Here is a 23,784-nt window from a genome sequence, read left to right on the forward strand (position 1 = left end):
AGGGAGGTCTAGGTTGAGTTAGCTGATCTCAACCAGGGTGGTAGTTGTGGTATGACAATTGGCCTAGGCCAATGTGGGAGAGGAAATGTCAGCCAAGATTCACACTCCTGAGTGCTGCCCCTGCTGGTCAGTACACACGTGGATGTCAGGTGAGAACAGGAGCAGGTTTGGCTGTGATAACCAACACGCACCATTGAGGCCCACCCATGAAGAACAGCCACTTGGGCAAGGGATCAAAGGCTGGCACTTGTAGTACCAAACCCCAGTAAAGGGGCAGGGGCTTCGGGTGAGGAGGAGGTGGCAGAAAAAATTGAGGGGAATAACATCACTTTACTAAAGATCAGGGTTTCCCAATGTGAACACTCCACCAAACAGAATCCCCAAGTTTGTTTTCCTATCATTTTACTCAGGTATAGGTCCTGTGGAATGAATGAGATTACACTGCCTGTAACCACAGCACTGCAATTCACTGGGGAAGTTAACAGCTGCACTGTTTGTCAGACCCAATTTGAACTCATCTGCAGAGATCAACCTCCCTTATGAAATGATGTAGGGACCAGCTGCTATCTGACAGCACAAGGGAGTTCAGCAGGATCTCATTAAGTAATAATGTAAATTACTGCATTTCTTCATCAATTATTTAATGTTTTGTAACTATTAAAATTCTAAGAAAAACACCTTTAAACTAGAAATAAGGAGTGTGCTTTTACTAAACTACACGTATACCCTCAACAGACATGGTATGAATCTGAACCCCTTACATTTAATAAGCACCAGGTGATTTAATAAATTGATGTCCTGTCTGCTTGTTCAGATGGATGTTAAAATTGTAATGTGACTGTGGTGGGGTTGGTACTCAGGAAGGATGAGATTGAATAGTTTCAAGAGCCTTCTTCATCCAAACTTATTTCACATTCTTGTGAAAAACTGTGCAGAATTATGAGACCTATTCTGAATTTTTTGTAGGTATGAGACCCCTGTAGTTTTATCCTTTTTCTCGCCTCTCTGTCCAGTTGATGATAGGCTCTGCATTTTTTGTGGTCTCACTATTTTTCAGCCAGCTGCTGAAAGGCAAGTAACATTGGCCTGATGATAACTGTCTGATTTTTCTTTTCCTCCCAGTGATTCCCCACCACACCACAGCTGAGATCAGGTGCGAGGCTAAAATATGGGAGTGAACCTGCACCTTCCATTACATGCACCCTGTATTGTTGCTTTATGGTGGTGCATCACCATAGATTTTAACAGAACACAGCAAAATAATAAAAATACTATATACAAGTTAAAATTAGGAAAAAAAACCTTTTCATTTTTGAGTATTATGCACAACATAATCAAATACTTTTCCCCTCCAAAACAAAGAATTCTGTATCAATTTATAGCGTATTATAGTGTTTCACAGTAACCTGCATTATCATTACTGAAATGAACAGGGTTTTTTCTTGCCGCCTGATCTGGAAAGCATCAATCACTGTCACAACTTTGCATCACTTGAGATCCTCTCAAGAGTTGGCCTTCTGCCAGTGTGCGTCACATTTTAATGTGATTCCTAGCTCCCTAAGGCAGAGGAACATGCGTCCTATTCAACCTATTTACGTGATTTTGATAAATGACATGTAATTCTGCTAAAGAATCACAGTTTCTAAATCTAGGAGCTTGGGGAGTATTTCTTTTGATAATCTTCATCAATACTTTCACACTAACTTCAACAAAAGAAAACAATTTTTGTTTACATGATGTTATGATCTACTGCCATGTCTTATTTTAAACTATATTCTGCCCTATTCTACCTGTATTAGTATCAGCTATTGCTCAGTGGTAGCACTCTCTACTCTGAGTCAGAAGGGTGTGGGTCTAAGTCCCATTCCAGAGACTTGAGCACATAATCTAGGCTGATGCTCCCAGTGCTGAGGGAGTGTTGCATTGTTGGAGGTGGTCGTCTTTTGGATGAGATGTTAAACCGAGGCCCCATCTCTGGTGGACGTGAATGATCCCATGGCACTGTATCGAATAAGAGGAGAGTTCTTCAAGGTGTCCTGGCCAATATTTATCCCTTAACCAACATCACTAAAACCTTGCTGCCTTGCTGTGTGCAAATTGGCTGCCGTATTTCATACAACAGTTCAAAAGTACTTCATTGGCTGTAAAGTGCTTTGGGATGATCTGAGGTTGTGAAAGGCGCTATATAAATGCAAGTCTATTTGCTGTAGACATAGTGCCTGATGTGCTACTGATTCCCACAGACCATAAAGTGCTCAAGTTTGAGTCTCAGTCTGTATTGAGTTAGCTGATCTCAACCAAGCTGGCAGTAGAAATGCTACAATTGGTGTCATACAGCTCTGGGCTAAGAAGGCGGCAGCCAGGGTTCCCACTCCTACTCACTGTTCAGTCTCTTTCTGGAAGTACGTTCATGTGTGTGCATGCTATGATCAGACTCAGCTGTGCTCTCCCTTTTCCCCCTATCAAATAAGCCACCAACATTTACTATTCAGGTTCCTACAGGAAGAAAGGCCATTTGGATGAGGGCAACTGGCATCCGTGGAACCGCATCCCAGTACAAGTCTGTGTCTGTTCGAAAAGCAGGGGAGAGTTAAAATAAAGGAGGCCAGAATCTTTATTTGAACTGATAGTTCTTCAGTTACACTCTGCTGAATTACATTACATATTGTAGATCCATTATATTTTTATAAAGACTTGTGTGTGCATGCACTTTCTATTGACACAATTTTTATTCATGCTTTTGTGTCAACATTTAACATTGAAACTGCCTATGTAAACATTTAGAGTGGAAAATGGTGCTGTGGAGCAAGTTTCTGAAATCTCTCTCACACCTCTGTTGCCATCTTATGTATATATAAAAAAACTATATACATTATTCATCAACTGATTGTAGCCAAAGGCTAGTACATTAAATTGTTGATGTATCATTATAGCTGGTAAGAGCTTGACAGCAATGATCATTAAAGAGTGGCTTAGGAATCATACCTGCAATTTGTTAACATGAGTGGTGATTGCTGTTTGCTTTTGGTTTCCTTCTTATACAGGTAAAAAGGTTCTTGTGATAATTGAGTTGCGTGTCCTTCTTGTTGAGTGAGTTGCTCGGTCGCATTTTGTTGCAGTGTTTTGTGTTGGGAGAAGGAAGTGCTGTTTATGCAGAAATGGAGACCAGATTATGAAGACTTAATCTGGGTATATTCTCGGTGAGTATGTTGTTTTATCTAACTGGGCTATTTGCCATAGTGATTCAACACTTTGTCGATAGGGAACGGTTCTGTCTGCAGTCACTGCAATGAGATAAACCCTCACATAGCAATTAGGCGGAACTTCAGGAGCTTGATCCTGTTTGGGACAACGGCTCACTGTGAACAGGCCCAGGAAGCTGTGTGGCAGGCCAAGTTCAAAGGTTTTCTGGGTGATTTTTTTCATTTTCTGCAGTAGGCTTTTTCAACCGAAAGGCCAAAATGAAGCCTTCCCTGTTACAGACTCAAAACAAAGAATGGAGTGAGAAACAGTCATCGAGCTCCACAAACCCATTCCATCCAGAGTCCATGGTATAATTATTCTATCATGGACCTCCTCCTTGCCACCAATTAATCCCTTACTTTAAGCATCACCTTGGAAGCACTCTTGCTGCTAAGGCAGGAGATTGAAGCACCTTTCCAAGACTTGAGCACATGATGTAGGCTGACATTCCAGTGCATTACTGAGGGAGTGCTACATTGTTGAAGCAGATGAGATGCTAAACCAAGGCCCCACCTGCCTTTTCAGGTGGATGTAATAGTGGCACTACTTGAAGAAGAGCAGACAATTCTCCCAGTCCTGACCACTATTATTCCCTCAACCAAAACTATCAAAAACACATTAACTGGTCTTTGTAGGATCTTGTTATGTGCAAACTGGCTGCTGCGTTTGCCGATATAATAACAGTAACTACACTTCAAAAGTGATTAATTGGACATTAACTGCTCTGAGATGCATGCACGCCATGATGAGGTGCTACATAAATAAAATTTAATTTAAGGAACACAATTCTTTCCCCAACCTCAACTGAAAAAAAAATCAAGGAGTGCTGTTAATATTACTGTAATGCCCAATCCCACTTCTCAACATATATCAATCCAGCTCCCTTTTAAAGGTGTCAGTTGATCCCTATACAACTATCTTTTGCCAAAACTTCAGAATTCCATTTAATTAAACTTGAGAGGGTGTGATATGCAGTGATAAAGAAAAGTGTTTGGAAAAACAGAATTTGGGGAGAAAAAAGTGCCATTTTCATCATGGTGTCATGCTCATGTGCCATGATTCTAGGTTTCAATTTAATCAATTCGCTCAAACAAAATACAGTTCGTCAAGAACTTTTTTCATGCAGATTTAACTTTGTTCTTTTACCAATCTGGTACCCTCTTTTTTGTGGCTATTCTAGTGTCGCTTACCACTGGAGATGTTTTAATGTTGCTTCAGAGCTTTAGGTTTTCTTTTTGTACCTAACATTGAAGAAACATGGCCATCCCCTTCATTATATTTATTATACAATGTATTATATGTGTAAAATAACCGGAGATGTTTGGCTGACTCAAGTCAGACCAGGCTCTACTGTATATAATGTTTTCCAATTATGATCAGAGGGGAAGAACATTCAACTTTCAATTAACAGCATCTGAATCAGCAAGGACCATCCAACTGGAGGCTGATGAATTTAGAGAATGCAGCGTATGAAACTCTAAGTCATTTCTTCCATCTAGTGACTTATCTTTGTCGAACAAACATGAAGTTCTCTCTTCTATACAATTTAATCTTCCTCATGTATGCAGGCACAAGAGTAAGCTGGAAGATAACAGTCTTTTATGTTTAAGAGTATGGTTGTGCCATCCATACTGCAATCCTTAACATCACATGATAATCACAACGTGGACAGTTCTTGCGATTCATGAGGAAAAAAAGGAACCTACAAAGTTCAATTAAGTTGCATGATGTATTTCAATAGATCATATAACAAGACAATTGCCCAATGATGAATAGGCAGTACCACAACATATAATTTCACACTCGTCATAGTTTTATCAGAACAGGAGTATTATGCCAAGAAGTATTATCAGGGACACTGACATCAGCACTGGGGGTGGTTCTGGTACCTGGGAGCACAAGCTTGTGGTCCAGCAGTAATGGGATGGGGTCTCAGGGTCTGCCAGCATTTTGAGGATGTTTTCCATGGTCTGGGAGTCCTGGAGGACGTGCATTAGGGTTAGGGTTAGGGTTGCAGGAACCCTGGGGCAGTTCATCAGCTCTGGAGATGTTGAGGAGGGAGGTCTCAGGGTCTAGAAGAATGGGGCAGTTCTGGGATTGAGGAGTGGTGTGAATGTACTCTCAGTTTGTGAGCATTGAAAAAGGGAGAAGTCTGAAGAGGGGTAGCGGGGTCCACAAGATTGAGGGGGTTTTGGAGCATTTTGAGAAAGTTAGTCTGGCAATATAGCAGAGAGCAGGGTGCGACAGCCTTGTGAAGGAAGGGGGAAGCCAGGAGAATGAGATCCAAACTGTTGTTGGCTCTTTTCAAACCATCAAGTTCCAACCTCCCCCCACTGTATTCCCACCCACCAGCCTCCTCCTGATCCATCCTAAGCCTCTTTTGCACTCTCAGGTACCACCCCCCATCCCCAAAAAATTTAGTGCAGTAAGTGTGTTTGCTGACTTAAAAAGTCTTCAATAAACATAAATTTCCATAAACAAAAAACAGCACTGTTTATGCAGTCTCCAAGTTTTTAAATATTAAAAATTCTTTAAGCCTCAAAAATGTTTCAGAAATGTTAACTGATGTTCAATAGGATTAAACAATCTCTTTGTTTCCTTTTTTAATAATCAGTTAAACACAATCACAGGTGCTTCTGTTCACTCGTGTTGACCATTAATAAATTATAGACTTGCCTGAAATAAAATCCTTGCCAATCTAACCTTCCATTTCTTTCAAAGTCTTTTGGAGAAAGCAAACTCTCAAAATCTTCACAGGATGAAGAGACACAACCATCCAGCTTTCACATCCTGTTGCTGCACGGATTGCATGCTGGGAAATTCTACAAACTGCACATGCTCAAATGTGATTGAAAGATCTCTCAAAACTGTTGGGAGATATATATATATTAGATAATTAAAAATCTTAAGTCTACATGTATTTCTTGCTTAAAAACATTACTTCATGTTGTCATGTTTTTTGGTCACATTTTATGTCAACTTTTCCCATGGTAAATTTCCGTTCCATGTTTTTTATATGTTGTTCAGTATGCAGAGAAAAAATCTAGGAAGGGAAGGGAGAGGTCTCATATAATGGATGTCCTTAAGTGCATCTTGTTGCAGAAGTGCTCATTAGCTGCTGGAAATTAGGTCTCATTAAAGCAGATAGTTCTTCCATCCCAAATGTTAAAGTTAATGGGAAAACCATATATTGAACTGTAATCTTATATAAGCATATTATTAGTTTTTTCCCAGTAGGCAATGTTACAATTTTCTTAATGCAATTTAGTTGCTACACGTTTCAAACCAAATACTATAATTATAACTGGTAAATTGATTTCATAAAAGCCATTAACCATTTCCTGAAAAGTAAAAATTATTTAAACTTCCTGGCGCAAGCAAATATAATTGATTTAACAGTGATAGATCTGAACAGTGGTTAGATTTCATTTTAAAGGTAACTCCTCATTGTTTAATGACTGCCATTTCCTCCAATACACTGTGCCACACAGCGATAAGAGACAGTTTATTTGTAACAGATTACAAGGTGAGATCCCAATCTCAGCTGTACCATTAGGAAGAGGTAGCAAACAAAAGCTTGCTGTCATCCTTTGGGAACAGTATATATTAAGGAAATACTGGAAGTCTGCATCATGAAAGGATTGGAGACACTTGTGTGCACCATAGGTGCTTTGTCACTGGAACATCGCAGCACAACCCAGGGATTGGTGCCTTGACCCAGTAAACCATCAGGGAATCAGCACAGACCTGGGTTCGGTGTCTGCACTCAGTAAACCAACACAGACCGGGGTTGGGTGCCTGCACTCAGTAAACCATCAGGGAAATCAGCACAGACCAGGGTTCGGTGCCTGCATTCAGTAAACCATCTGGGAAATCAGCACAGAATAAGCATTGGTTTCTTTACCCAGTAAACCATTGGGGAAATCAGCACAGACCAGAGAATGGTGCTTTTACCCAGTAAAGGAAGACATACTAAAAAAAGGACAACTTCTGTTGAATTTGTGAGCTTGCTTAGTTTTGTGCTTTAGTATTTGTTGATTCAGTGAAGTTTTACACCTTTGGGCTGACAGTAGATTAATTAGGTATTGTAACATTTTATTGGAACATTTACTGAGTGTAACAATTTTTGATCCATCTGATACCAGGCACTTGGACTAAGAGGGCGGGTCCTCTGTTTATGACCAGAACGTCTCGTCTTAGCTCTGCAATGCCTTTATTCTCTGTGTTCGTTCATGTGTACATTTTGGCTGTCACACAGACCAAATCCATTACTTCTATCATTTCTTCCGGTCTCCTCTTGGGTCCTTTTCTCTTGTTTGTTCCCCTTGCTGTTACCTAGACATGCCACCTTTCATTTCTCCTATCTTGGGTATTTTGCTCTCCTAATCCGTACCGCAACCCATCACTAGTCCTCTGCCAGCCTATCGCTGTCTCAGGCTTGAATCGCCCTTGAATAAGCCCACTGCTAACCTCTATGCCTCGCTTGGTATTCTCCAAAGAGCCTCTCGAGGCACCCATCACACCCCCTTTCTGAGTAGCACCTCCAACGGCCCCATTCTCCTCTTTTGTTGACCTACCCACCCAGCACCTTGCCAAGCTCCTTCCCATCCCACTGACCCCACCCACCACTTTCTCCTTGGACTGCTAGTGGATCAGTCACCGCCCCGCTCCACATTTCTCTCCAGAACGTTCATTCACTCGTGAACCAGGCCCTTGCCATCCACGACCTTATTGTATTGATATTCTGGCTTTGAATGAAACTTGGCTCACGAAGGCAGCGCCTTGCCCCTTACAAAAGCCTCTCACCCCGACTACACTTTCCACCACCTGCCCCACCCAGACCACTGTGGTGATGGTGTAGCTATCATCATTATGTCACACCTTGGTTTCCCCCTTGGTCTGGCATCTTCACCTCATTTAAGCACCTCATTTTGTCCCACCCTTCTTACCTCGCCTTTAAAATCCCCATTGTCCATGGTAACTCCCCTGCCACCCAGCAAGCCGGACCAAAACAACAACTTGCATTTATGTAGTGCTGTTAACATAGTAAAACATCCCAAGGTGCTTCACGGGAATGTTATCAGACAAAATTTGACATTGAACCACATAAGGAGATATTAGGACAGGTGACCAAAAGCTTGCTCAAGGAGATAGGTTTTAAGGAGCATCTTGAAGGAGGAGAGAGAGATAAAGAGGCAGAGAGGTTTAGGGAAGGAATTCCAGAGCTCAGGGCTGAGGCATCTGAAGGCACAGCCGCCAATGGTTGAGCGATTCAAATCGGGGATGCGCAAGAGGCAAGAATTGGAGGAGCGCAGAGATTTTGGAGGGTTGTAGGGCTGGAGGAGGTTACAGAGATAGGGAGGGGGGTTGGCCATGGAGGGATTTCAAAACAAGGATAAGAATTTTAAAATCGAGGCATTGCTGGACCGGGAGCCAATGTAGGTCAGCGAACACAGGGGTGATGGGTGAACGGGACTTGGTGCGAGTTAGGATACGGGCAGCAGAGTTTTGGATGACCCTCAGTTTCTAATTGAGATAGTCTCCCTCCTTTCCACCCTCACCCTCTGTACAGCAACTCTTCAACCTCAGTGATTTCAATCACCAATCTCTGTCCCCATTGCCTTCTTTCCTCTAAATTTACTGCCCTCCCTAAACCTCTCTCCATATTTAACTCTCCTACCCATATTCAGGCCATCCACTTGACCTTGCTATCTCATGTGGCCTCTCTACTCCCACGGTATCAATAAATTACAAGGACAAATCTGACCACTTACTTGTATCCCTCACCAATCACATTCCCCTAACCCCTTTCAACCGACTTCTTCTTGCGTCTAACGTTGGAAAAATCTCTCCCCCAAGTATTTTACAACTGCATTTTCATACTCCCACTGCCTAGCCTTTAGCCCTCAATTCAACACAATATTTCTGCAGCTGTCAATTCATCTACTCTCCCATCGCCACCCCAGCAAAACATTTACTCTCTTCCATCCCAGTTGTTCCCCCTGCTATGGCTCCATTCTTTTCAAAACCGCTATCATCACCATAACCCCCCCCACCTTAAAAAGCTCACTTTCAAACCCTCTGTCTTTGTCAACTACCACCTACCTCCAACCTCCCTTTCTTCTTCAAAGTCCTTGAACGTGTTATTGCTTCCCAAATCCTTGCCCATCTTTCCCACATATCCATTTGAATTACTCCACTCAGGTGTCTGCTCCTTCCACACCTCTATGACTGTGATCATGGTGCGTTGACTCAAAATGGTATAAGCAGAGACCAGAGAGGAGGTCTTGTGCCTGCTCTACCGCCTGGGTATGGTGTGATGTCAGAGAGGTGCGAAAATTGGATTAAAGGGGCAGTGGCAGCACGGTTATGAAATTGGCAAAGAGTTCGAAGGTGAATGGTTGTTTTTCAGACTGGAGGGAAATATGCAGTAGTGTTCTCCATGGGTCAGTATTAGGACCACTGCTCTTTTCGATATATATTGATGACCTGGACTTGGGTATAAAGGGCATAATTTCAAAGTTTTCAGTTGACACAAAACTCGGAAAAGTAGTAAACAATGAGAATAGTAAGAGACTTCAGGAGGACATAGACTGGTGAAATGAGCAGACACGTGGCAGATGAAATTTGACGCAGTGAAGTGTGAAGTGATGCATTTTGGAAGGAAGAATGAGGAGAGGCAATATAAACTAAATGGTACAATTATAAAGGGGTTGCAGGAATAGAGAAACCTGGGGAGTTACATACAGAAATCTTTGACAGTGGCAGAACAAGTTGAAAAGGCTGTTAAGAAAGCATACAGGATCCTGGGCTTCATTAATAGAGGCCTAGAGAACAAAAGCATTGAAGTTATGCTAAACCTTTATAAATCGCTTGTTAGGCATCAGCTGGAGTATTGTGTTCAATTCTGGGCACCACACTTTAGGAAGGATGTCAAGGCCTTCAAGAGGGTACAGATGAGATTTACTAGAATGGTACTAGGGATGAGGGACTTCAGTTATGTGGAGAGACTGGACAAGCTGGGGTTGTTCTCCTTAGAGCAGACGAGGTTAAGGGGAGGTTTAATAGAGGCGTTCAAAATCATGAAGGGTTTTGATAGAGTAAATAAGGAGAAACTGTTTCCAATGGCACAAGGGTTGGCAACCAAAGGACACAGATTTAAGGCAATTGGCAAAAGAGCCTGAGGTGAGATGAGAACTTTTTTTTTAACGCGGTGAGTTATTATGATCTGGAATGCACTGCCTGAAAGGCTGGTGGAAACAGATTCAATAGTAACTTTCAAAAGGGAATTGGATAAATACTTGAAGGCGAGAAAATTGGAGGGCCAGGGGGAAGCGAGACTAATTGGATAGCTCTTTCAAAGTGCTGGCACAGGCACGATGGGCCTTCTGCGCTGCAAGATTCTATGATAAAAGGAAAGTGAAGAAACTTTTTTCATGTATAAATATTGCAACACACTAGGAACAAGCTTTGAACAGATTTTAAACACAATCTGATTGCTTGGGTCATATTCATGTTTTATTACACAATATTAGCGGCAAATCAAACAATAGTTTTAAAATTTTATCATATGATTAAATTTAATTCTCTCATAAAATACAATGATATAAGCGATTATCAACGTGGTTAACATATTAGTTACATAAATTCATTCACGAGTAAGCTCTCCATTTATACAAGGCTAGTTTATTAAACATAATCCCTTGGTGAACAGAAAATTAGAATAAATTCCTAAATCTATTAAATCAGTGCAGCACATCTCACCATATATCAAATACAGATATGCAGTCTGTAGCATTATAATGAGTAATAGATAACACAAAGCAAATTTAAAATTTAAATCTTCAGGATGACAATGTTGGCTTTCACAAATATTCTTGGCTCTCTTTTATATAAAATAAACTCCCACATCCAGTTTGATGCATAATGCAGCTGGAAGCTTTTATCGTCTGTTCCAAGTTCTCAGAGCAGCAATTAGAACATAAGATAAAAGCTTGGCTTTGACGTTGTTTTGTTAGAGAAATTACTTTCATTTAAAAAAATAGCATGTTCAAAACAATAAGATGTCAAATTTGATACTATTTTTTAAATCCAAACTTAATTTAATGCCATTGGTTTGGAAAAGTAATTAACATGCAAACTAAGACAATTTCTGTGCTGAAGCTGGTCTCATCTGAAATGTTAAGCTCTCCCCTTAAGATACTGACTTACCTGCTGTGTATTTCTAGCTAAATGAAGGCATCAGAAATGTAAAATTTTAGGAGCTAGTAAGAACTTGCTCCTTCAATACTGTTCTTTTTTGAAATGGGCTTAAATACAGGCTGAATGTACCAGATAATGAAGAAATTGGAAAAATGTCAAAGTGAGAGATGATACTGATGAAGATTGGCACATTTTTTCAATTTTTCATCCAGTGACAACATCATGTACTCAAATGTAATGTAGATTTCCCCCACGCTCTGCTAAAACAGTGCAGCTTCAACTCCTCCTGACAAGTGTGGCATTTCTGCACCACTTATCCAAATCAGTGCTGAGCTATGAATGGGTTTTGAGAGTTCAACTGGCACCATCAAAGCTCATTTCAATTTGGACCCTTAGCAGGTATGAGAGAGGAGGCTTTCATCATCTTGCTCAGCTGGATTCAAGCTAAAATTTGAGGTAAACGTACTATATTCTCTAAGCTGTGCCCCTCAAATACTGCAGATGGAGTAAGCACTAATATCTGTTTTGAATTTTTTAAAATTTGAAAACCCAAGCTTTTTAAAAATCTATTTAAATTTTAGTTGTTGGTTAACAGGTTTCCTTGAAAACCTGATGTAGAAAATCGATAAATTCTCTTGCCAATCGCAAGCAATAATTAACATTTTAATAAAAGACTGTTATACTGAAAAAAGCAATATTTAATTGTATTTCAGTCGCAAATTAGGACACATTGTCTCATTAAAAATGTTTTGTCGGAATTCAAATCTTATAAATTTATTGAATCATTAGCAGATCTTCCATGGCTTTGCCTATCATGAGTTAGAGGATAAGCTGTTTTATAACAATAGTTGTATTATTAACCAAGAATGACAGGGAAAGCCTTACTTGAAGTAAGTGTGACACTTACAGCAAGTGTGTGCTACGTGCAAGACTTTTGATAATATAAATATGTGCTTTATTTAAAATGTGCTGCATGCAACTTGAGGGCTGGCTCATCTGTATTTTGTCAAACTTGTGACACCATACAACACATTCTAGCAACCACAGCAACTACTTGGAAGAGGCTAAATGCCCGAATTAGGTTTGAATTAATCAAACCGTTAATAAATCAAAGTGCCCTCCTGTGTAAAATTTAACACAAGCTGCACCTTAAGGAAATTAAGGAAATAAAGGAAAACATGTGGATGTCAAATGTAACTGCAATAAATTGAAGATGGGAGAATCTGGAGTACATTAGGATATAGTGACACGTTGAGCTGCTGAGATGACATAAAGCTGCTAAGTGAAGTCTGGGGTGTTACTCTTTTTTTAAAAAAATACTAATTTAAGCATACTTGCCATTTCTCTTACCTGGCAAAGGTGAGGCTGTTCGTAGTTACATTTGACAAAAGGGCTTTTAACTTCCATGCCTGTACCATTAGATCTGATCAGCAGTGCTGATTTATTAAATTGTATAGAGCATCAATATACTTCATCTCCCATAGCATCAGTCATGGACAAAGGTTAAAAAAAGTCTCTTGCTGTAACTCTCCCTCTTTGGTTCCCCTTGTCTCTTTCTCTCTGTCTTCATTTGGCTTCCACTCCAGTCTCTGAATGGCTCACATACATTTTCTCTCATTGTTGCCTCTCTAGCCATCTCTGGTTCTCTCATTCTTCGTCTTTTCCTTTTTATGCAAGAAAACTGTTAAAATAAAATCTATCGAAATGACCTATGGTCTGGATAGTTGATATGGCAACAGTTGTCAGCACTGCTGGGAAAGTTATTTGCAACAAATATGCACACACATCCACAAATGTTAAATGCACCTGATCTCAATCCTGGCTATTTTCCCTATCATTTGTAGTTTTCTGCCAGTCAAGTTGTAATTTTCATTTTTGTCTTGACATATTGGCTTAAAGGTGTTCGCTCATGCCACTGAAGACGACACAACTGCTACTACCTCTCCATTCCTCATCACTGTTTGTGAGATTAAATTATTTTTCTGGCATTTGCTATTTTATATTAAAATATTGAAACAATTTCAAATGATCACAATCATTAATCACAACCTCTCTCTTCCAGTCACTACAGTTCTTCTCAGTTTGTTCCTGTATCCAGGATACCACACCTGATGTAGCATGCTGCTGTGATGTCAAAATCGAAGAGGGACATTGGATAGTGGGAGGGGTAATTTTTGGAAACTATATCCAGTAATGATATGGACCTAGAAACTGATAAGAAAATTGGATCTCTCTAAACTGAGAAAATCTAATTATGTTCTGGTAGGTTAGTTATATTTTTATCTTTACAACCCAATACCTGTATAAAACCTTCCTCAGGAAAATGAATGAAACCAGCACTGATTCATGGTGTGATCACAGTTTACCACAACCACTGGACGAATTTTAAGCACTACAAATTTTATTTGTACTACACAAAGTATACCCAATTTTTGCATCTTTCCATGCTTTAGTTTGAATGACATTGCCAATTTGGTGCCAGAGTGTGAGCTGTTTTTGTGCCATGGATCTGCATCCATTTGGAATTGGGTTGAGATTGGCAACACTTATTTCATTTATTGCTGGGAGAAAGATGAGAATCCAGGTGAAAGAACATTGTTCAAATCCACTGTGCTAAGGAGGTTGGAAAAGTCCATAAACAAAAGTCCAGATGGAGGAAGAACAGTGGGTTTGAACAGTTAGGAACATTGGAACAGGGCTAGGCCATTTAGCCCCTCAAGCCTGTTCCGGCATTCAATGAGATCATGGATGATCTGTATCCTAACTCCATCCACCCGCCTTGGCTCCATATCCCTTAATACACTTGGTTAGCAATAATCTATCGATCTCACTTCTACCACCCTTTGCGTGAAATAGTGATTCCTAACTTCTCTCCTGAATGGCCTGGCTCTGATTTTAAGGTTATGTCCCCTTATCTAGACTCCCCCACTCGTGGAAAAAGTTTCTATCTATCCTTTCAATTTCTTTCAAAATCCTAAAAACCTTAATCAAATCACCCCTTAACCTTCTATATTCCAGGGAATACTAGCCTAGTTTATGTAATCTCTCCTCATAGATCTGCACTGCACTTCTTCCAAGGCCAATAGATCCTTCCTAAGGAGCAGTGCCCAGAACTGTACACAGGACTCCAGATGTGGTCTAACCAGGGCTTTGTATAGTTGTAGCAAAACTCCCTCCCCTTTATATTCTAGCTCTCTAGTTATAAAGGCTAACATTCCATTAGCCTTTTTAATTATTTTTTTGCACCTACTACATTTTAGTGATCTGTGTACATGGACCCCGAAATCTCTTTGGACCTCCACTGTTACTAGCTTTTCACCATTTAAAAAATATTCGTATCTATCCTTTATTGGTCCAAAATGGACTTACCTGCGTTGAAATCCATCTGCCACAGTTTTGCCCACTCACTTAATCTATCAATGTCCCTTTGTAATTTTATGCTCCTTTCTACACTACTTACTATGCCACCAATCTATGTGTCATCGGCAAACTTGGATACATGGCTCCCTATTATGTTTTCTAAGTCATTAATAAATACAGTGAATAGTTGAGGCCCCAGCACAGATCCTTGTGGGACACCACTAGTCACTTCCTTCTAATTTGAGTACATACCCATTAACCCTGTTCTTCCTCTATCTGGTCTTTCGCTTATCTACAAACTTTCTCAAACTCCCTAGCATAAGTAAAACAGCAGAAAACTTTCACCAGCTCCAAGGATCAATTATAAATTGCATCTGACATGCAGTAACGTTGATGAGAGTGCAGAGTGGTCAGAGAAAGAGAGTAGAACAAGTTACAATTTTTTGGGAGGAGGGATGATCAAAGTGAAACTGAACACACTAAGTTTGGAACCTCTAACGCCAATTAAGTTTCACTGGAGTACTAAGCTCGATTTTGGTGAAGTTATCAGAAAGGCACTAACAGCAGCCAGTTTGGTCTGTTTGAAACGTATTCTGAGTTTATGATTAATGGTCAGGCACATAATTAAAGAAATACTGACTATTTGGAATACGATTTTCCCTACAACACCACCATCTGAAGGTTGAGGTAAAACATTTGCTGGGGGTACGGACAGTGGTAAAATCTGATGTAGCTGTACAAAATCAATGCATTCTTTCTGGGAAAAGAATGAGTTGTTACAGTCAGTAACCATGGTAACAAAGACTCCGTTAAGATTTAATAGCAATTTCAGGATCTCATATATAAAGGTAAAACACTAGCAAGCAGGATCACTTAGGATTCTAATTTATTAACAAATTACATACACAGTCAGAGCTCCTCTGTACAATGCAGAAAATGCACATTAGCAGAGAACTGAAAATTATTTTACAAGATTATTAAAATTGACATTAACAAAATTTCCAGAAGCATTTAAAGAAGCAACAGGGAGGGAGGAAGAGGGAGGGGAAAGAGAGATGGGGAAACATCTGAGAAATGAATAAGGTTTTTGACATCAAAAGCTTTGAACAAATAAACAAAAAACACAGCAGCTACGTGAACTCCATCTCAGGGCAAAACTGCACCTTTTATATGGATCAACTCAACAGTCTGGTAAACAAAAATCTAGCTATTCAATTGAACAATCTGAATTTGAATGATCCAATTAGCCAGTCAACTTCTGGTTGCCATGGTGTCAAGTTAATTCATAAAGGATGCCATGGTAAATAGATCATAACCCATATCCAAAAGACAGTATTATGTACAAAAAAAAGTGTTATTCCTTTCTGGACACTCTATTGGAATGATTCATATTTCCAAGCATTGAGTTTGTGCCTGCATGAACTCTGAACCATAACATTCGAATTGGTTACCTCAATCTGAGGAATAGAAACAGACTCTTCCTCTTAATATGAGTTGACAGTTTGTCATATTCTCCGGAAATCATTAGTACGGCCACAGTTAGTGGTTTGTGAATAAATGTATCGTGATTTAAAAAAAAATGGAATAAAGGGCCAATCACAACCTCACCGCAAAGTATCTGAAACAAACACAAAGCTAACAGATAATCTCCATTGACGTGATGTTGGTTCTTAGTACAGATATTCTAACGTTATGTGGTTTCTTTCTTTTTAAAAGTAGGCTTTGGCAATTATATTTTTACTGAGAAGTCCAAAACATTCAATATACTGCACCCATATTTAATAAAAAATGAGAAGTGAGACTGCTTGGTGTATATGGGAGGTGGCTTCAGCAGCTTATTCCAATGTATTACCATAGTTTTCAATGGCATAGTACAAATTGATATAAATAAGCACTGTGCACGTATGTATATATGTTTAGGAAATTATCCCAGATCATTAAGTACAAGATTACACATACTTGCACAAACAGTGGACATGGCCAAATGACAACTACTTGGAAATTGGTCAGGAGTCTTGCTGCAAAATTCAAAACTTATGATTGAATGGATGTATACAGACATTTAATTTAACACCCCGCCCCCTCTATTTTCCTGCTTTTCTTTTCTCTACATCTTCTTCACATTTCCAAGAGGATGGGTAAGCATCTGCTCTCAGGTCTCGGCCAACGCTACCTTGTAACCGAATCACTTGGAGGTGGATCAAGAACCATCCAGCTGGGTACTTCTCCCAGAGGAGAGCAGAAACTGGGCATGTGAAGAAATCAAAAGGAACAAACCCATGTCCTACCACTGTGTAGCATAGCACACTGGTACACAAATGCACTGCAGCACTTGCTGTATGGAAGTATTTTTAAGTACAAATTATATATGCTCTTAAATAGATATATTTTGGATACATACACTTATGATTCAAAGAACAGAGTTTACTTTTAAATCTAACTTTATAATTGTTCATAAATGAGACAGTAATTTACTATCTGGATAATGGAGGAAGAAGAGAGGCAAAACAGACCACGTTCTACAACTCTGTGAAAGTTTACATCAACGTGCTGTATTGCAAAATTATATATTCCAAGAGCATAGTTACTTAAAAAAAATGAGGTTTTACATTTGATCATAAACCAATCACGCAACTGTGGCCCAAAGGAATACTCCTTTAAAGCATTCCAGTGTAACCTGAATCCTTCAGCCTAGCAATCCAGCCAATGTATGCAGGTTGAGACCACGAGCTCCCCCTCCCTCCTCAGTGCTTTGTAGCTGTGGAAACATCTTATGGAGATGTTTCATCAGTGAAAGGCGTACAGTAGCAATAAGATAGTACAAATGCCAATAACACCTCCCAAAATTAACGTGTCCCTGCGCTTCCTCAAATTTATCCTCTGAACCAGGCTGTTAATGGCAGGAAATCGATCTGGAATTGTTGTTAAAGAACCTAAAGTAATATTGTTTTTGATTTATTAAAATAATGTCATAACATATCAAGCAATAATAAGGGTTCAGAACGTCATTACCACCCATTTTCTCTCCTTATCTGAAGGCACAAATTCCTTGATGGGGTATAGTTCAATGGATGCCAAGCTTTCTATGGTGTGACTGTGCTTCATGTACGACACTGGATGTTTAAGTGTTGACAACTATTTGACTGCAGGAGAATCACAACCAAGCCCAATCATATCTTCATCTGATGCCCCCATATTGATCCTTCCACCAGGGATCAGAAAGTGGGTATCCTGGCTTGTTTTCATCTTTCTAACCAAGATCTCTGATTTATCAGACCCGAGATCAAAATGCGAGCCGTACTGGTTTGTAAGGCTCAACTACTCACTTCATAGAACACTCTGCATGAATTATGAATTGATCAGAGATTTATTTTTTTTTAAAAAAATTCCAGACTTTCCTTGTAACTTATTTGGAGCTAGAGCTAATGTCATTGACTCCCTCCAAAATATGCCTGTCGCTATAAAACACAATAACATTTCAAGAGGATTTTGAGTACGGCTGGAGGTTTGCTTGAGATTTCAGTATGTGGACATGTTGCCATGGCTCTGACCTTAACCTTTTGTGAAAATATTCTGTTCTATGGGCAAACTGTGTTGTGAATTTGTGCACCAAGCACCTTTCACCAAAGGAATTTCTTCACGTCTGTCTAGGCTTCAAAAGAATATAATGACCTAATCTCGTACATTTTCCACAGTTCAGAGGTTGATGTGACTAAATTAAATCTGGATTCTCCAACTTCAAATTGTGTGCAGCTAATACTAGCATGTACTGTGTTCCAGTAAAGCAGTAAGCACATTACTGTCACAATATTGACTTAAGTGAGTTATATAAGTGAGTCACTGAATATATTTAAGAAGGTGATAGACAGATTTCTAGACACAAAAGGTATCAAGGGGTATGGGGAGAGAGCGGGAATATGGTATTGAGATCAGCCATGATCGTATTGAATGGCGGAGCAGGCTCGAAGGGCCGAACGGCCTACTCCTGCTCCTATTTTCTACGTTTCTGTATTTTTGTTTCCTAAAATTCTTGTATTTGTTACGAACAATCTAGTGACAAATGATATCACAGGCATATAATGTAAATCGGACAAAGACTACAAAAACATGATTTACTGGTATCAGTCACAATGTCAGAGAAACCAGCAAGTCAATGGAATGGGGCACAATGTTCCAAGCATGGGCGCCAGCAAAAGGACCTGCCTATTTCAGCCAAAGCCAACCTATTCAGGCTTGAACTCCACATGGTAAGATAGGGTCTCCTTGACTGAGGAGACAAGCAACTTTTAGTTCAGAATATACAAACTGAAGCATTGCTCAATGGAAAGCAGTTTTATTTTTCTCAGAAATCACTGGTGGAACTATACATCAGTTGCACTAAAGTCAATGGTGTAAAATGGGAAAATAATTAGGTACGGGAGTCTTTTTTTTTTTAAAAAGAGGCACCAACAGCACTACTTTGTCTAATTGATAATATCTCCTGGCAGTAAGATCTTAATAGCAGACTGTTGTGCTGAAATCTGTGTGTGCTTTTCTTCTCCAAATAATTTCTTGATATTAGGGATGTGTTCTCCAGGAGTATCCCACTGATAAAAACTCATTATTTCCTCCTGCTAGGGCCTTGTCAGAAAGGATTACAATAACAAAAATTGATATCAGCATCTCCAAAGTATTCAAATGAGAACATTAAACGAGCCGGGAATTGAAGAGTCCAATATTATTCCAGACTCATTAAAGGTGTCTGACTGTGTTAATCAATCTGTGGAACTGGTTAAATAGTTAGTGACCCTGAGTTAGCGGCTGTGCCTTCAGCCATCTAGGTTCTAAGCTCTGGAATTCCCTCCCTAAACCTCTTTGCCTCTCTACATTTCTCTCCTAATATCTCCTCCTTTGGTTCGGGGTGTAAATTTTTGTTTGATTATGTTCTTGTGAAATGCCATGGGGCATTTTCTTATGTTAAAGGCGCTATATAAATACAAGTTGCTGTTGTATTGCTAAATAATGACAAAAATCAATTCTTAAAAGATGCTACCTGCAAAAGTGAAACATCAAAGTTTACTTTTTTGTCTTTTTAAATAATTCTGCAATCAAAGATGTGTGTTTAACAAAAAAATTAATAGCCTTCAAAACAGGCATTACCATTTAAAGAGATAGGCAATAGGCAGGGTAACGGATCACGAGAACCTGTTGAGTGAAATATGCTCTGTGATCAGTGAATCCTGGTTGACGACAAACAATATCCAAATACTTACTGCAGAAAAATCAAAAAAAAAATCATGAGCATTTGTCTCATTAGTTAAAATAACAATGGCAGTTAACATCTATACTCAAAAGCTTGTCTAGAACATTACTGGGGGCATTGTATAGTAAAATTGTGACTTGCCATAACATATATAATTTTCCCATTCAAGAGATTCATACTTTTGAAAATTAATTATTTGTGAAGCATCTAATGCAATTTGCCCTGAATCTTTAATGTTTTGCTTTGAATGTATGTGATTCACAATGTACAACAAAATTAGTTGCTGTGCCGACTGAGCCAGTTCTTATTAAAAAAAATGCAGTAGCTTGATGCATCACAGCTATGCCGAACAGATTAATGAAGTATAAAGTACTTGTTTTGATGTTACATCGTCACTGAAAAGTTTTAGTTTTCCAACCAAGGATGTACAAACTCCAGATACACTGTACCATACATGGTGAGTCTGGCTTATTTAGCAGGCTAAGTCCACCAGCCTGGCTCACGACATTCTACCTTCCAATTTATTCTTACCTAGAGACTACATAGAAGACTTTATAAAAATGCTTTAAAAAAGGATACTGGCCAAAGAGTTCACTTTGCTTTGTATTGACTTCAGCATTCCTCGTTGTGATGTCACATTTTCTTTTGTTGCCATGGCAATGCTAAAGAAAGAAAACACATCATTATCATTGCTAAGAATAGCTTGCTTAGTCTGCTGCAATCTCCAAGCTGAACAGACAGAAAATTAAAATACACACCATAGTCTGTTTCTTTGATAAGTGCGATTGGTACTAGCGCACTGGTTATTCCCACAGCTGCTCACTTCTCCAATTTCCTCTAATTAATCTTCATCCTTCTTTCTCCTTATTTACCTCTTCGTCCCTGCACCAGTTTAACAAATGTGAAGACTTGGCACTTTTTTTACTACATTTAGTTCTAAATATAACCATGGTTAAAGTCCAATGAGACCAGTAATCAGACTAGAACAAGGCTGGAAAATTCCACACACCAACTAGTGAGTTGGTGGACTGAGTTACTTTCGAGCAAAGACAAGCTAAAATACAAAGCAATCTGACAACTTGTAATGGTGTGTTTATTAGTCTATGTCTAAGTGATTGTGGCTTCTTTCTCAGTTTTCTTGCTGCATCTGTTCCTTTATGGCCTGTTATGCCTCCTTTGTTTGTACCTTTTTGACCAGTTTCTCCTTAAAAAAAACCTTTAAACATTGAAGGGGTGGTGGGGGAAGTTATCACGGGGTGTACTTCCCTCTCCCATGAACTGTTACAATCATCAGCCGTTCCATTGTGGACAGGTGCTAAACAGAGACCAGGCAATCTCCTCCGATCCACAGAGAGAGAGCAAGAATTGAAGGGGGAATCACATATGTCCCTAGTGACTGATTATATAGCTACATAGGTAGAGGCCTGGGAGGAGTTTGTCTGGTCATCACTCTTGGCTGGAGAAATACGACAGCATGGGTGGTGGCGGGTGAGGTCGGGAGAAACTAACTTAAAGACTTCCTCTTCCAAATTTCTGGGCAAAAGGTGCCCATTAACTGTTCATTTTTGGTAAATATATACTATTTCCTGAATTTAAAGTAAATAAAAGCATAAAGAGCTCCGTGTTACTTTCACAAATTACTGATTACCCAAGCACACAAGGCTCCAGTCTGATTTCTAATATTATGAAGCGGTAATAAATCAGCATTTTTTCAGTACTGATACTGTAATTTCAGTGCAAACGTCATGAAATTGTCCCCACCTACAATTCTGTTTCAGAGTGATTCAGAGCATCTCGACCACCTTTATTTATAAATTATGCTGTGTGATATTTAATTATATGTAAACACTATGAAATATTGAAATAGATTATAGTGCATTTTACGACATGATAATCATAGACGGGACCAATCAATCTTTACACTTCTAAACCATGGATAGCTGAATACTTTGGATATGCTTTTCAGGCAATCAAAGGAGTAATTTCTTAGCTCCCACTTCGAAACAGAATGATCCTGAAGGTTGGAAAAGATAAGCTAAGTGCTTAAGCTTTTTCCAAAAATAACAAAAAAGATTTAGATTACATTAGAGGGAAATAATCAAAAGTAAAATAAAAATGAGACGACAGAAGAGAAAATGTAAGGAGATTACAGACAGCTGCAAGAAAAATAGGGTGGTAATAGTAGGGGACTTTAACTTTCCCAACATTGACTGGGACAGCCATAGCATTAGGGGCTTGGATGGAGAGAAATTTGTTGAGTGTATTCAGGAGGAATTTCTCATTCAGTATGTGGATGGCCCGACTAGAGAGGGGGCAAAACTTGACCTCCTCTTGGGAAATAAGGAAGGGCAAGTGACAGAAGTGTTAGTGAGGGATCACTTTGGGACCAGTGATCATAATTCCATTAGTTTTAAGATAGCTTTGGAGAATGATAGGTCTGGCCCAAAAGTTAAAATTCTAAATTGCGGAAAGGCCAATTTTGATGGTATTAGACAGGAACTTTCAGAAGTTGATTGGGAGAGTCTGTTGGCAGGCAAAGGGACGTCTGGTAAGTGGGAGGCTTTCAAAAGTGTGTTAACCAGGGTTCAGGGTAAGCACATTCCTTATAAAGTGAAGGGCAAGGCTGAAGTAGGGAACCTTGGATGACTCGGGAGATTGAGGCCCTAGTCAAAAAGAAGAAGGAGGCATATGACATGCATAGGCAGCTGGGATCAAGTGGATCCCTTGAAGAGTATAGAGATTGCCAGAGTAGAGTTAAGAGAGAAATCAGGAGGGCAAAAAGGGGACATGAGATTGCTTTGGCAGATAAGGCAAAGGAGAATCCAAAGAGCTTCTACAAATACATAAAGGGCAAAAGAGTAACTAGGGAGAGAGTAGGGCCTCTTAAGGATCAACAAGGTCATCTATGTGCGGAACCACAAGTGATGGGTGAGATCCTAAATGAATATTTCACATCGGTATTTACGGTTGAGAAAGGCATGGATGTTGGGGAACTTGGGGAAATAAATAGTGATGTCTTGAGGAGTGTACATATTACAGAGAGGGAGGTGCTGGAAGTCTTAACGCGCATCAAGGTAGATAAATCTCCGGGACCTGATGAAATGTATCCCAGGACGTTATGGGAGGTTAGGGAGGAAATTGCGGGTCCCCTAGCAGAGATATTTGAATCATCGACAGCTTCAGGTGAGGTGCCTGAAGATTGGAGGGTAGCAAATGTTGTGCCTTTGTTTAAGAAGGGCGGCAGGGAAAAGCCTGGGAACTACAAGACCGGTGAGCCTGACATCTGTAGTGGGTAAGTTGTTAGAGGGTATTCTGAGAGACAGGATCTTCAGGCATTTGGAGAGGCAGGGACTGATTAGGAACAGTCAGCATGGTTTTGTGAGTGGAAAATCATCTCACGAATTTGATTGAGTTTTTTGAAGGGGTAACCAAGAAGATAGATGAGGGCTGTGCAGTAGACGTGGTCTACATGGACTTTAGCAATGCCTTTGACAAGGTACCGCATGGTAGGTTGTTACATAAGGTTAAATCTCACGGGATCCAAGGTGAGGTAGCCAATTGGATAGACGACAGAAGACAGAGGGTGGTTGTAGAGGGTTGTTTTTCAAACTGGATGCCTGTGACCAGCGGTGTGCCTCAGGGATCGGTGCTGGGTCCCCTGTTATTTGTTATTTATATTAATGATTTGGATGAGAATTTAGGAGGCATGGTTAGTAAGTTTGCAGATGACACCAAGA

The 23,784-nt window shown here is 39.8% G+C and overlaps 1 protein-coding gene across 3 annotated transcripts in view; it reads right to left on the reverse strand.

Moving 5' to 3' along the window:
- Positions 1 to 15,674: 15,674 nt before the first annotated feature.
- The window catches only part of gosr1 (golgi SNAP receptor complex member 1), a 105,983-nt gene continuing 97,873 nt past the window's right edge, over positions 15,675 to 23,784 (reverse strand). For all 3 annotated transcript variants that reach the window (XM_068008279.1, XM_068008278.1, XM_068008280.1), the window contains exons 8-9: positions 20,627 to 20,709; positions 15,675 to 17,717 (exon numbers count right to left, since the gene is read on the reverse strand). In XM_068008279.1, the coding sequence (XP_067864380.1) occupies positions 17,593 to 17,717; positions 20,627 to 20,709 (208 nt within the window). In that variant the 3' untranslated portion in view covers positions 15,675 to 17,592. The remainder of the gene's footprint in view (positions 17,718 to 20,626; positions 20,710 to 23,784) is intronic.

Source organism: Heptranchias perlo, chromosome 28 (assembly GCF_035084215.1).
Source record: "Heptranchias perlo isolate sHepPer1 chromosome 28, sHepPer1.hap1, whole genome shotgun sequence".
In the NCBI taxonomy this organism is placed as follows: Eukaryota; Metazoa; Chordata; class Chondrichthyes; order Hexanchiformes; family Hexanchidae; genus Heptranchias; species Heptranchias perlo.